Below are 13983 nucleotides of genomic sequence, written 5' to 3'. Positions count from 1 at the left end.
CCCGTTTGAATACTCATTTCATCTCTCCTCATCTCATCTCATCTAATTTCAACTAATAATCTCACTACTATTCACAAACCATCTCAACTTATATGATCATCTCATATCACTATCTAAACGGGTCCTAAATGTAATCATTGCAAATGTCTTTTTAGTATTTGTTAAAAAAAACTTCGTTACACTTTTTTTTTTTTGAAGAGACGAGGTCACATGTCCATGAGTGACCCCTTTCCAAATTTATTAAAAGCTCTCACTTATGGTGGAGGAAGACCGTGGTAACATGGTAAATTCCAATAAAAACCAAAAAATCAACAAACTTAAATCAAAGAATGACAAACCAGAAAAAAACCAGCATAAATCAACACTCTAATCAACAGACCAGAAACAATCTGCTCCAGATGAAGGAAAAACCGCTACAGCCCTCATCTTAGGCGTACATAAGTCAGAGACCATTTATCAAGACACAACAAACCCTTAAGTCTTCGAGAAAGATGACTATGAGCCCGAAGATCCATACACGAATTATAGGCTCCTTCTTTGCCAAAATAATCCGCCACCATATTACATTCTCGAAAAACATGGCAAATACTAGCATTAACATTTTGAAAAAGATCAATAACCTCTTTCCAAAAATCCCATAAATACCAATGAGAACATGCCCCACGTTGAATCCATGAAACCACCATCAAGCAATCTATCTCCACCATAATTCCCGTAAGCCCCAATTCATTACATAACTTTAGACCATCCCTTGAAGCCCAGAATTCAGCAACTATATTCGTCTGATGTTGATAGTGGTGAGAAAATCCTGCCACAAAATCACCTCTATGATCCCGAATCACACCACCCCCCCCCCATCCAGTCCAGGATTCCCCAACGAACATCCATCTGTATTTAGCTTCCAATACCCACGCGCTGGGTGTTTCCAAGCAAAAGCTCTAGCGGAGTCCGAGTAATAATCGGACACCTAATACTCTGCAGCATGCTTTGGTCCCGATATGAACATGCCTTAAGCTTCAACGGCTTCAAAAAAAATATTCTGAATCTGAATTAAAATCGCCGACACAATCTTATCCCAAGAAACAATCTGATCCTCCATAGAAATCTTACATCTAAACAACCATAAACCCCAAAGAACCAGACACGGCATAATCCCACATATAATCCCCAGTTGAGAAGAACTATTAGCTTTCGACCACCACAAAGAAGCACGATCATAAATACTTTGCCCACTTCTATAATTAACCTTTAATCTTTTCGAGAAGAATTCCCAAACTTTTTCTGCCAAGAAACCAGCGCCAAATAAATGCTCCTCTGTCTGAACCTCACGTCCATCCATACAACAATAACATCTCGATGCTAGATGAATACCAACTTTTTTAAGATTCCCATCAACCTGCAGCGCATGATTCCAAAATTTTCAAGCAATATAAGAAACTTTACTAGGAAGACCTCTAAACCAAGTCCATTTTGTCCACTGGGGCTTTATCGAGACAAATCTCAAAATATGCCACGCTCCTTTAGTCGAAAAATGTCCATCAGCCGACGGAGACCAAATAAATCTATCTATACCCTGTTTCAGCCGAACATCAGTTTGAAGAATTTCATTACACAAATCCTCCCCTACCAAGCTTAACAAACAAGGGATATTCCAGCCAAGTGGAGTAAGCAACTCACAAATTTGAAGCAAAGGAGAGTCACGCACTTGCACTTTATCTGCAATCACACCAGATGGAAGCCAAGGCTTAAACCAGAAATTGACTTTACCTTCCCTTAATTTCCATAAACCGTGTTTAAAAAGCAATGGAATTCTAGCAATCACACTCCTCCAAAAAGAAGACCCATGAGGAGACTGAGAAGTTTCAAAAAGGGACATATTCTTCAAATAACGACTTTTAAAAAAATTTGCCCAAAGCGAATCATTGCCAACCAATTTCCATGCAAATTTAAGCAAAAGCGAATCCTGCACTTCCTTAAGACACCTCACTCCCAAACCACCTTCCATTGTCGGCCTACATATTTTCCTCCAAGACACCCAAGCTCTTTTTTTCCTCCCATCCTTAGATCCTCATACAAATTCTGATAAAATACCTTAAAACTCTCTAAACACCAATAAAGGAATTTTCAGCACCGATAGAACATGAATCAACACACTATTAAGGACATGCTTCAAGAGCACCAACCTTCCACCAGACGAAAGAAGATTTCTCTTCCAACCTGCAACTTTCTTCCGAACTTTCCCAACTAACGGCTTCAACATAGATACAGAAAGCCTTCCTTTATGCAACGGAACACCAAGATAAAGAACAAGGAAAACTTCCCTCATTAAAACCCAAAATCTGCAGCAACTGATTTTTCCTCGCATAGTTTAATTTGTTAGAGCAAAACAAACTTGATTTTTCTGCATTCATCTTTTGTCCTGAAACCACCTCATATAACTTCAATGTTTTCTGTAGCCCCCACATGGAACGAGTATCACCTCTCAAAAATAGCAACAAATCATCCGCATAGAGAAGATGTGAAATCTTTAAACAAGAAGACGACAAGTGATAAGGCTTAATAGTATCCAAAACAAATTGTGATTCCAATAATCTAGAAAGGATATCTTCTGATAAAATAAAAAGATAAGGGGAGAGCAGGTCACCTTGTCGAATACCACGCGAAGCCTTAAAAATCCTTTGGAAACACCATTCAACATAATAGAAAATGAAGGAGAGGAAATACACTGGAGAATAAGATCACACCACCTTGTCGAAAAGCCGAAACCCTTCAACACTCATAGAAGAAAACACCAATTAACCCGATCATACGCTTTCTCCATATCAATCTTACAAATCACATTTCTACCATGAACTTTTTTATCCAACCCCATCACCAATTCTTGAGCAATGGAAATGTTCTAAAAAATACTACGATTACTTAAGAAAGCTGATTGTGCCGGAGAGATCAACTTACTTAAAATAAAAGACATTCGATTTACCAAAATCTTGGAAAAAATCTTATACACCACACAACATAAGCTAATAGGCCGGAATTTAGTGAAAATATCCGGTTTCTCCACTTTTGGAATAAGCACTAAGTTTGTAGCATCATAGAAAGTGGGCAAAGCGTAACCATCAAAGAAGTCCATCGCCGCCTTCCACACATCCATATGAACAATATTCCAAGCCACTTTGAAAAAACAGCCGAAAAACCATCCGGTCCAGGACAACTATCATCCAAAATGGAATCAAGCGCCACTTTAACCTCCTCCAAAGAAGGAGGCTAAATAAGAGTTGCATTCTCCTCTTCCGATACCAATTTAGGAATGAGGGAAAAAACATTCTCATCCCTGACCACTGGCTCGGAAGACAAAAGCTTCTGATAGAAATTAATAGCGCCATCATGAATCTCCCCAGGAGATTGTAGAGAAGATCCATCATGTAGAACTAAAGAAGTTAGGAGATTCCTTTTCTTCTTTTGCAGAATACTCACATGAAAGAACCGCGTATTTGCATCACCCTCCTTCAGCCATTTAATACGCGATTTCTGCCTCCACAAAATCTCTTCTCTATCTACCTATTGCTGATCTTCCGCAGTCATAGAATAATTATTAGAAACTTCATTCTCCAACCCAACCAGTTGGTCTTCAACCATTTGAAGTTCCTTTTCCACCCGCCCAAAAGTTGACACATTCCATATTTTAAGGGCATATTTAAGCTTAGATAAATTTCTGGCCATCCTAAGCAAGGCATTACAATTCATATTAGAATCCCACACCCTCATTACTAGCGGGATGAAGTCATCATGAGAAGCCCACATTCTTTGAAACCGAAACTAACTTGGACCCAAGAAACTCCTTTCTTGCAGCAACTGAAAACACATAGGACTATGATCAGAGGAAGTCCGAGGAAGATACTTCATAGTAGCATTCTGAAATCTGTGCATGAACTCTGGATTAACAAGAATACGATCCAGCCTAGCCCAAATATGTCGTCGCCCCGATTGCCCATTGCACCATGAAAATTTAGATCCCGTAAAAGGAACCTCTAACAAACCACAATTATGAATAAAGGAATTAAAATCTTGCTTAGCTCTAGCAGCCCGATATGCACCTCCCACCTTCTCGCCATCCTCCCGAATAATATTAAAATCACCTGCCAAAAACCATGGCTGCCCTTCACTATCTAAACTACTAATATCTTTCCACAAATCCAACCGCATCCTCCTAAAACAACTTGCATACACAAAAGTAGCCAATATACGGTTACCCCCACTTGAAAACCAACCTGATAACATCTGATTAGAAACCAAATCTACAGAAAATTAAATGTCCTCATCCCAAAAAAGCCAGATTTTACCACCCACATCTACATTCAAAGTACAGTTAAAAAGCTTCATACGACGTGCCCAAACTTGCATCTTTTTAACATCCAAAAAAGGTTCCATAATTGCTACAATACGTGGTTTAAACTGCTTCATGATACGGGATAAACGACTATGAAAAGTACGCATACCCCTAATATTCCACGCAAGAATGCTAAACATAACTTAACGCTATTTTTTAGAGCGGGTAGTGACCCCGCACCTCACCCAACCTTTCAAGTTTCCAGCCTTCAAAACTTCTCGAATTGTTACCCCCATCTCCGGATCCGACTCATAATCCTTTCGAGCAATTTCCCCATCCTCAATCATGCATTCAGAGTCAGACAGAACCACATCAATGTGCACATTCGAATTCTCAGCATTTTCCCCCTCTAACTCATCAACAACATGTTGCGCAACACGACCCAACTCATATTCCAAAATTTCGTCCACCATTTTTAAGGAGCTACGTGGAGATTGACGTTTTTGAGCTAAATTCAAATAAGCTTCCCGAGGTATTACAGCCCCTGCATCCTCCACATAATTTTCAACAAGACCCTCCTTATTAACACCATCTATAACGTCATGCCCTTCCCCAAAATTCCTCAAGAGACTGTCACTGGAAGCATACAGAACTTGATCACAAATCACCCTGAAATTTTGCCTCGTTTTATTGTTTTTCAAGATTTCTTCCCCTCGTTTATTTCGTTTTTCTTGTTGATCCACTTTACGCCTCTCCACCTGAGACCATATAAACTTAGACTTCTTCAAATTCACATGAACTCCCTCCTCTCTTACCGTAGCTTTTTTCTTACAATTAGTCTCAGTGTGCCCCTGAGTATGACAGTAAAGACAAAAAGCAGGGAGCGTCTCAAAAATAACCTCCTTGTATCGACTACCAGGTTCACCAGGGGAACCAATCCAAAATCCCTTTTGGATCGGTTGAGAGATGTCCATCACAACATAACATCTAGCCCCTTCCGCCCGAGAGACACATGCCATGGCATTGTCTCTCCTCAAAAACTTTCCATAACCCCCAGTAAGAATTTTCAGCATCAAAACGTGATAAAAATTTGGGGGTAACCCCGGCAAGAACATCCACACTGGAACATTCACAGGTTCAATATTCTCATCAAAATCAGGGGACCAATGAAAAATGCGATAGGGCACACCTTCAATGTCGAAAAACTCCCGTGCCATAGCTGTGCAAAAATCTTCCTCATTGGTCAGTCGCACCATCACATTAGCCGCTTTCCTCATCCCGCCCACCACTGGCTGCGTCATTAAACCCTAACGCATCTTGATAAACTTCCGAATATGGTCCAGGGAGGGACTCTTCGCAGAAATTTCAGAACCACTGTAAACCGAAATGGACAGGCGGAGCGTTCGATTTCCTCTGGAGAGAAATGAAAGAACATTTCTCCATTTCTCCATTTTTAAAGCCAGGTCGACACATAGGAATAGCAACCTCAGGGAGAGGCTTCGGAGACTCCACAACAATATCAACAAAGGAAGGGCGAGCTGCCAGAGGTTGAGCGTCCAGCGGAGCCTCCTGAGAGGCCATGCGGCCAGGCAAGGGAACACGCGATCGCAAAATAGAGAGAAAAAAGAAACCTAGTATTTTTCGAAGTACAGTTACCATTTCTTTGGTTGCAACAATAAATGAAGTTGCTAGTATTTTTCATGAAAAATTTCGTTGCAATTACTATCTAATCATATTTTGTAGCAGCTATTAGTTGTTGGCAAAACTTGTTATTTGTAACGAGTTAAAGAAATTTTTATTTACAACGATGAAAAAATCATTGGAAATACCTACTATTTACAACAAAATTATAATTGTCACAAAAATCTTCGTTGCAAATGGATTAGGATTGTTCATCCGGGTTCTGGCCTAGAAACTCGGACTAGAACCTAGGTTTTAAACTTGGACTAGAACTTGGACTGTGTTAGCCCGGATCAGACCCAGGTTGGAACCCGGATGAATCCAAACTTTTTAAAACCTGAATTCTGGGTTCCGAGTTGAACTTGGTTTTTTTTCTTCTTCAGTTTCAATGTTTTGAATATTTTGATGTTTCAGATGTACAACTTATCTTCATTGTCCATTGTCCCAAATGAAAACGTTTGACTCTAGTCCATTGTCCATTAACTCTAGTCTCTAGCTCTCTGCAAACTCTCTGCCCAATGTGCCCATACTGCATTCATTGGGGCATTGTACACTAGTCTCTAGCACTTTGCAAACTCTAGTCCATTGGCGCATTATACCTGTTTTGGGAAGGAAAAAACCCGCATGGTGTTGTTTCCAAGTAATGACTCTTGAATCTTAATGGCCTCTCATGGTACCATAAAAGATTGATTTACAGGGTGACATTACATTATATAGAGAGAGTTACAGATTGTTTAATCAGACGATTTAGACTAATTCAGAGCTCCTGCGCACAATATCTTTATTTCACTTTCATCCTACCTATATTTAAGAATAATCCAAACCATTGTAATTAAAAAAAAAAAAATACCGGGTTCAACCTATATAATATTGAACCAAAAAAAAAAAATCAAAACATTCAAATTGGAAAAAAAAGGTACTGGGTGTACCAGCGTTTTGCAATCCGGGTTCCAACCCAGATTTGTTCCGGGCTGGAATTTGGAACCTGGATCCGATTTTCCAGATTCCAGACCGGACTAGGAAAAAACCCAGGTTGGATGAACAATCCTAAAATGAACATATCTAGATGATATTGCAATACAGTGCGATACCAATATGATTTTCAAACTATGGGGGAAAGTTTACCAATCATATTGCATGCAATCAGTATTCATCTTACAATTAGTTTATTAATTTGTACACAAATGAATGCTAGTTTTTGCAATTAACTCTTATTTAATTAAAAGAAAAATGATAAATTAACAAACATTACTTTTCGCAACACTTTACATAATAATATTTTAAAATGAGAGATATTTTTATAAAATATTATATAAAAGTAACATCATTAATTTACAAACTTTATTTTACAACGTTGTATAATGTATTGTGTTGGGAACCAACAAAAATACCATTTTTTTAAAATTCTAAGGCTCAATATAAAAACAATGGTTTTTAATAATGGGTTTTAAGGTTATTAAAATGTCCCAATGTAATAGCAGGGATGGATCGCCAAAATGTATGCTAGGGGGCTTTGGCTGGCTGGCCAAAATTGTAAACACAGATTTTTATAAGATATTTTTAGGTCCCGTTTGGAATTTAGACAACTCAATTCAGTCTAATTTTAAGCTGAGTCTAACATCCAAACACATAACTCTCAAATCACTAAATACATCTCAACTCAAAACCTTTTTAGACATGGGACACCATAACTTTTTTTAACTTCTCATAAATATATCTAAATTCATCTTGACATCTAAACACATCTAAATTACTTATCTTTGGTGGCTGCACAAAACTCACTACTATTCATAAAGAACTCAATTCATCTTAACTTAGTTTAATATCCAAACAGGTTAGTCTCTCTAAGAATCAAGTTTTCTCTAAATTAAAGATCTTTTCATTATAATCTTGCATCCAAACTAAATTTTCTGATTCCTTCCTGGTGATAATCGGATACATATCCAACGAGCCCATTAAGCAACTAGCTAGGAAGACAAAAAATGGCAACTAGACAAGAGAGATTGATCATGAGTAGGGGTGTCAAATCGTGTTAACGGATCGTATTCGTGTCGTGTCAAGGCATGCATATTATACTATATAGGCCAACTCGTTTTGATTTGTTAGTGAATACTACAAAACAAAATAGGTTAACACGACTCAACACATTTCAACCCGTTTATGTAAAGGGGTTGAACAAATTCGAAATTAACTCGTTTGACCTGATTTTAAGTTTAGTATAATTTTATATAAATGTTAAAAACACATTAATATCTATAAAAATTATAAAACTAACTACAAGTCCAAAATTACAATCTAAACAATAAAAATATCAAAATTAAAATTTCAACAATTTTACTTTTAGATATAAGGGTATAATTGTAACTTTAACTTTTTTAACGGGTCAAAACGGGTTAACCCGTTACTAATCTGTTAAGCAATCGTGTCTTAAAGGGTTAACCCGTTTTGACCCAAACCCGTTAAGATTAAACTCAAATCCGTTATTATCGTGTCGTGTTCGTGTTGAGTTAACGGGTCATGTCACATATTGTCACTCCTAATTATGAATGCATACATGCATGCATGCATACAATCATTGTGATACTATTGCATTACAGCTCATGATCCTCTTTCATCCTTCTCAATTAAATAATGTTCATTAATATATATATTTGGTCGATCATCCCTAAGCTAGAGGTATGGCTACAAAGTTGAAATTACTCCTGCAAAATATCAGCACGCATGGTGCAGTAGTACGTACGTACGTAGAAGGAATTAATTAATAACTTAATTCTTTCCAACGTTACCATAACAATAATGCATCATTTGGAGACAGGAGGAGGATGATTACTCAATTCCATCATTTTGCCCTGTCAAAATTACCACTAGTATAAATTAATTTTTTGTATATTTTTTATTTTATTTTTTTAAATATTAAAAAAATACATAAATGCACTAACAATAACATTTTTAACCATTTAAATAAAAATTAAAATACACTGGTGATAACTTTGAGGGGTCAAAATGATGGACTGACTAGCATTATTCTTTGGAGCTGACATGAGGCTACTGATTATGCAGCATGGATCCTGATGATGATTTGTGGAGCATAGTACTGATTGCCAAGCCGGCCAAATACTGTCCACAATGTGCTACAAATTAATATTAACGCACATCGATTTGCTGACTAAAGAAGTTCCTTAGACTACAACCATGCATGCATGCCGGCAAATGCATGCGCCATATGTACAATAATATTGATTATGACAAAGTTAATATTGAGTGTTGAAGATGCCGCCATGCACCCATTTCCAATATCTGTCTGTTTAGATTTCAGACGGCCAACTAGTACTGCATTCTTCTAACACTTTCTGGTTTAATGTACACATGTCATGAGTACCGCCATATTCTTCTCATCATGTTCATGATATATATTCAGAATTTCAGTCAGTATTTGCGTGCAAGACTCCAACTTCCTTAATTTTCACGTACGTACACTTCTTACTTCTCACATACATGCAGCATGTGGGTTTCCAGTATCTTCTTTTTATTCCTTCTGTTTTTCTTCATTTTTATTCATAACTAATAAGCAAAACCACAGAATTCAATTCGCTAGCTTGGGCTGATATATATGATATCGTTTTATTTCATCCCTCCCTTCCGGCCTATATAATATGTATCAAGCATATATATGGGCAAACGAGATCTTCTCAGTCTCTGAAGGCAGATCATGGGCATTGGCCTGTCTCATCGACAAGGACGTTCACAAAAGGCAGAAGTTTTCGTGGGACTAGTTCACTTCCAGAAAGTTTAGACTACAAAAACAATGCATTCCTGACTCTGTTCTTCATTGAGCGGCCTGATTAACCATGCATGTTGATGTTTTTTCCAGGAATTAATTTCTGCATGATTTACATCATGATGTACAACTAGCTAGCTGGGCATAATGCATGGATTTCCTTTGATGACAGGATGGATTATCAGTATCTAGCTAGCCGATGATAAAGAACTTTTTCATGAGACATTTTCAAGTAGTTTAATTTAATAAAGCTAGCATCTCCATTCATTTGGATTAATTTGGCTCATAGGTTTTCTTATATGAAGTTTATTGTCATTTGCTTGGACCGTAATTCCAATTTTCAAGTTGATGGCCTGCATATTAATTGATTTTACACAACATCTGCTAGCCGTGTAGCTAGCGTACGTAATTGAGATCGAGGATGCTTATAAAACTCTTATTATAATCAAGAAAATGAACCCAAGAAAATTTATAAAATTAAGAAACAATCTCAAATTATATGATTAAGCATTGCATGACGTACTAGTACTAGAAGTACTTCTCTCTCTGAGAGTTTGTATCATATGGTGATCATCATGTATATATTATCTGATCAAGATCATGTATATATATATATATGTTTATAAATCTCATTTTTAATGATAAGATAGAAGAGCCGAAATACAATATATACCTTTATGAACTTACTTAATTAATTAAAAGAAAATGCTAGATCTCTCGCTGGGGCTCCTGTTGGGGTCTAGCAATGTATTTCTATATGTTTTTAAAAATTTTTTTATTATATAAATTTTTTTAACAATTTTAAATATTTTAAAAAATTAAAAAAATCATAATATTATTAAAAAGTATTTTCTTAATTTTAATTTTACTTCATAATTAAGGAAGTATTTTTTAATAATTTTTTTTTTTTACTTTCTGATTAAGGAAGTATTTTTTTAATAATTTTCTAAATTTATTTTATTTTTTTAAAATATTTAAAAATATTAAAAAATCTATATAAAAAATAACTTAAAAAGAAAATATACGTAAAACAATACTACACCCGGAGCTCCAGCGAGAAACGTAGCATTGTCTTTAATTAAATAAAAAACCAAAATTTAGGTCTGGTCGTACGTCGATCAATCGGGCCGTCTCAGCCTTGGTTTTGTTTCAGAGGGAAACACGGGGGAGTACTTGAAGGGTTAACTCCAATTGATATATAGCTTTGAAAATGATGATATACTATATATTAACGGAAGTCAAATATATATAAAAAACTTGTTAATAATTTTTCATGGTAATTAGTACTTTAATTAATTAGCAGCACCTGCATGGCATTGCATGCCTATTGAATAATAATGTTGGAAAATAGCATATCATCGTATTTAGTGTAATCGTTTTAAAAAAATAATAAAATATAAAATTTATATAAAAAGAAATTAATTAATTTTTTAATGACAAACTTTACTTATTTTTAAAACGATTGCACAATATTTTTAAACTTCAATACGTAGAAGTGCATGGCTGACTTTATGATCATACCTGATGCCATTGAATTGAAATTGCCAAACGATTAAAGATCATCAGCAACCTTGAAACTAGCTAGCTAGCCTGCAGATCACTGTAATATTATATGTGATTAAATTAGACTAAAGACAATGTTATACAAAGGAAAGTTCTTAGTTTTCACATCATCATCATCATGCGTGCAGATTATTGTAATAGAAAAATTATATTCATTATTCGCATATTACACATTATATATAATTTTTTAATTTTTAATTTATTTCTCTTATTAAATTTATGATATATATATATATGATAAGTAGAATAATTTAATTAGCTTAAAAAAATAAAAAAAAAATAGTACGTAAAGATGATGAATAACAAAAACTGTAATATTCCGTGAGACATGAAGAATAGCGATCCATGTGGTAATATTCCGTGAGGCTAGTCCTCATGTTTTTCCTCCCTGCCAAGAAAAATCACTACAATTACTTGAATTATTCAGAAAACCATCAAATTATGAACTCATTTCCTTAATTACCAATTAAAGTCACTGGGGACCATGATTCATGGGGCTTGATGGGACCAATTAAAGTCTCTGGGACCATGTTTCAGTAGATAATTTGAGGAAAGTGGGAGGGAGCCAGAGCAGATAAGTTTTTTTTTTTTTTTCCTTCTAAGTGTCATTATTTAATACTTAGTTGTCACGTCATGTCCTGATCGTGGATGAATGATTACCAAGAGACAGATTCCAACGTTTTGCTAGGGCATACCAGCCATGCATAACCTGACCTTTTCAAACCCAAACGCACTAGGCCTGCATTCTGGAATCTGGACAATAGAATTTATCCAAAATTCAAGAGATAAGTTATATTTACAGGTCAATTAAGAGAATATACCTTCTCGATTTGGCATGATTTGATTTATATGTAATTTTAATTTTAAATTTTATTAGTAAAAATTATTTTTTATGTTCTACTTGTGAGCCAATCATTTGATGCCACATCAAGTAATATTAATACAAAGATGATAATTAAATAAAATTTTTTGGCCAGGGATTCATTTTTGCATATCATATCATATTGGAAATGGTTTTGGCTACAAATGGCTTAAATTGAGAATGCTAGACTATTTCCCAGCATCTGTTGTTAGGACAGCAGGTTGTCATGCATTGAGGACGATTCTTCTACATGCTATTCAAGCTCTATCTTTACTCTATATATAAACAGAGTGAATGCAAGGATGGCTTCACATCTGAAACTCCTTGAAGTAGTTCAGTTTGGTATATTTCTTCTTTGAACTTGAGAAAATTCATAGAAAAGAAAAAAACGAAAATGGAGATAATGGCCAAGTACCCCATTTTTGTATTGAGCTTGCTAGCCTTGGTTTGTGCTCTTGCCTTTGCATCTGAGCCTAGTCCTTTGCAGGACTTCTGCGTTGCAGACCCTACTAGCCCAGGTTGCAGTCCAACTCTCACGTTCTTAGTTTTAATCTGCATTATAAAATTTTATTCTTCTTCTATAGTAATTTGTATTAGAATCTCACAACTTGTTTTATCATCATGGCAGCTCTAGTCAACGGCCGTGCCTGCCTGGACTCTAAGCTTGCACAGGCCGACCATTTCTTCCTCAGTGGACTAAACAAAGCTGGCAACACATCTAATGCTCTTGGCTCTGTTGTAACCCCAGTGACAGTGGGTCAAATTCCTGGACTGAACACATTTGGCATAGCACTGGCTCGCCTAGACTATGCACCCTGGGGACTCATCCCTCCTCACTCACACCCTCGGGCGACCGAGATTCTGACAGTCCTTAAAGGCAGCCTCTATGTTGGTTTTGTGACATCTAATCCTGAGAACAGGCTCTTCTCGAAGGTCCTCAAGAAGGGTGATGTGTTTGTCTTTCCAGTGGGACTTGTTCACTTCCAACAAAATGTGGGTAATGGAAAGGCCATCTCCCTCTCTGCTTTGAGCAGCCAAAACCCTGGTGTCATTACTGTTGCTAGTGCTGTTTTCGGATCAAAACCGCCCATTGGGGATGATATTCTCGCCAAGGCTTTCCAGGTGGACCAGTCTGCAATCAATCGTTTTCGAGCACAGTTCTAGCCGTCGAGTTGATCAATACTCGGAACTTCTCAGTTACCATAATGCTCTGCATCTGTTTTCATTCTGCTATTTTAGAGGAGTTATGAAATTTACTTGTCCAAGTCTATGTCGAGTTTCATCGATGAAGATTGCATCATATGTTGTTTGCCATGTCTCCAGTGGAATCTATTTAAATGAAACATTATTTTTTTATGTCTCTATCTTGACGTACAGAAACTTGTTTGACATCTAATGAAAATGTTCTGGAATCAAGCAACTGTAATTTGACAACGAAGTTATATCGTGAACAGAAATTTCGCAACCAAGTGATTTAGAACTAATTGCATGAGCTGGAATTTGACACAGAATCGGCATAAGACAAGCACAAGCCACGCTAGAAACCGTGTGCGAGCAACAGAAAGAGCGTTTCAATCAACTGTATCCAGACATCGCTGAAGTGAGACTGGATTATTTCATAATTCCCTGAGAAAAGTGTATTACTTTGACACATGCTTGAAACTGATGAAATCACACCTTCATTCAGTTGGGATTTCATGCACCATTAATTTGGATGATTTGGGCGGGGCTCTAAAAGCTATTACTATTACTAATTTGCTCTTGCTTTAGATG

At 36.5% G+C, this 13983-nt stretch overlaps 1 protein-coding gene across 1 annotated transcript; it reads left to right on the top strand.

The window, feature by feature from the left end:
- The first annotated feature begins 12607 nt into the window (after positions 1-12607).
- LOC121264557 (putative germin-like protein 2-1) lies at positions 12608-13435 on the top strand. Its single transcript, XM_041167798.1, has 2 exons — positions 12608-12734; positions 12839-13435. The coding sequence occupies exons 1-2, from the start codon at positions 12614-12616 to the stop codon at positions 13372-13374; spliced, it is 657 nt and encodes a 218-aa protein (XP_041023732.1). The 5' UTR covers positions 12608-12613; the 3' UTR covers positions 13375-13435.
- The last annotated feature ends 548 nt before the right edge of the window (positions 13436-13983 follow it).

Source organism: Juglans microcarpa x Juglans regia, chromosome 5D (genome assembly GCF_004785595.1).
Source record: "Juglans microcarpa x Juglans regia isolate MS1-56 chromosome 5D, Jm3101_v1.0, whole genome shotgun sequence".
Lineage (NCBI taxonomy): Eukaryota > Viridiplantae > Streptophyta > Magnoliopsida > Fagales > Juglandaceae > Juglans > Juglans microcarpa x Juglans regia.
This window is presented reverse-complemented; position numbering and strand designations above follow the sequence as displayed.

Bases quoted from the DNA above. Each gene is read 5' to 3' on its own strand.
- LOC121264557 (XM_041167798.1), top strand. From the start codon at position 12,614: ATGGCCAAGTACCCCATTTTTGTATTGAGCTTGCTAGCCTTGGTTTGT. The intron at 12,735-12,838 runs GTCCAACTCTCA...TCATCATGGCAG, and splicing joins CCCTACTAGCCCAGGTTGCA to CTCTAGTCAACGGCCGTGCC.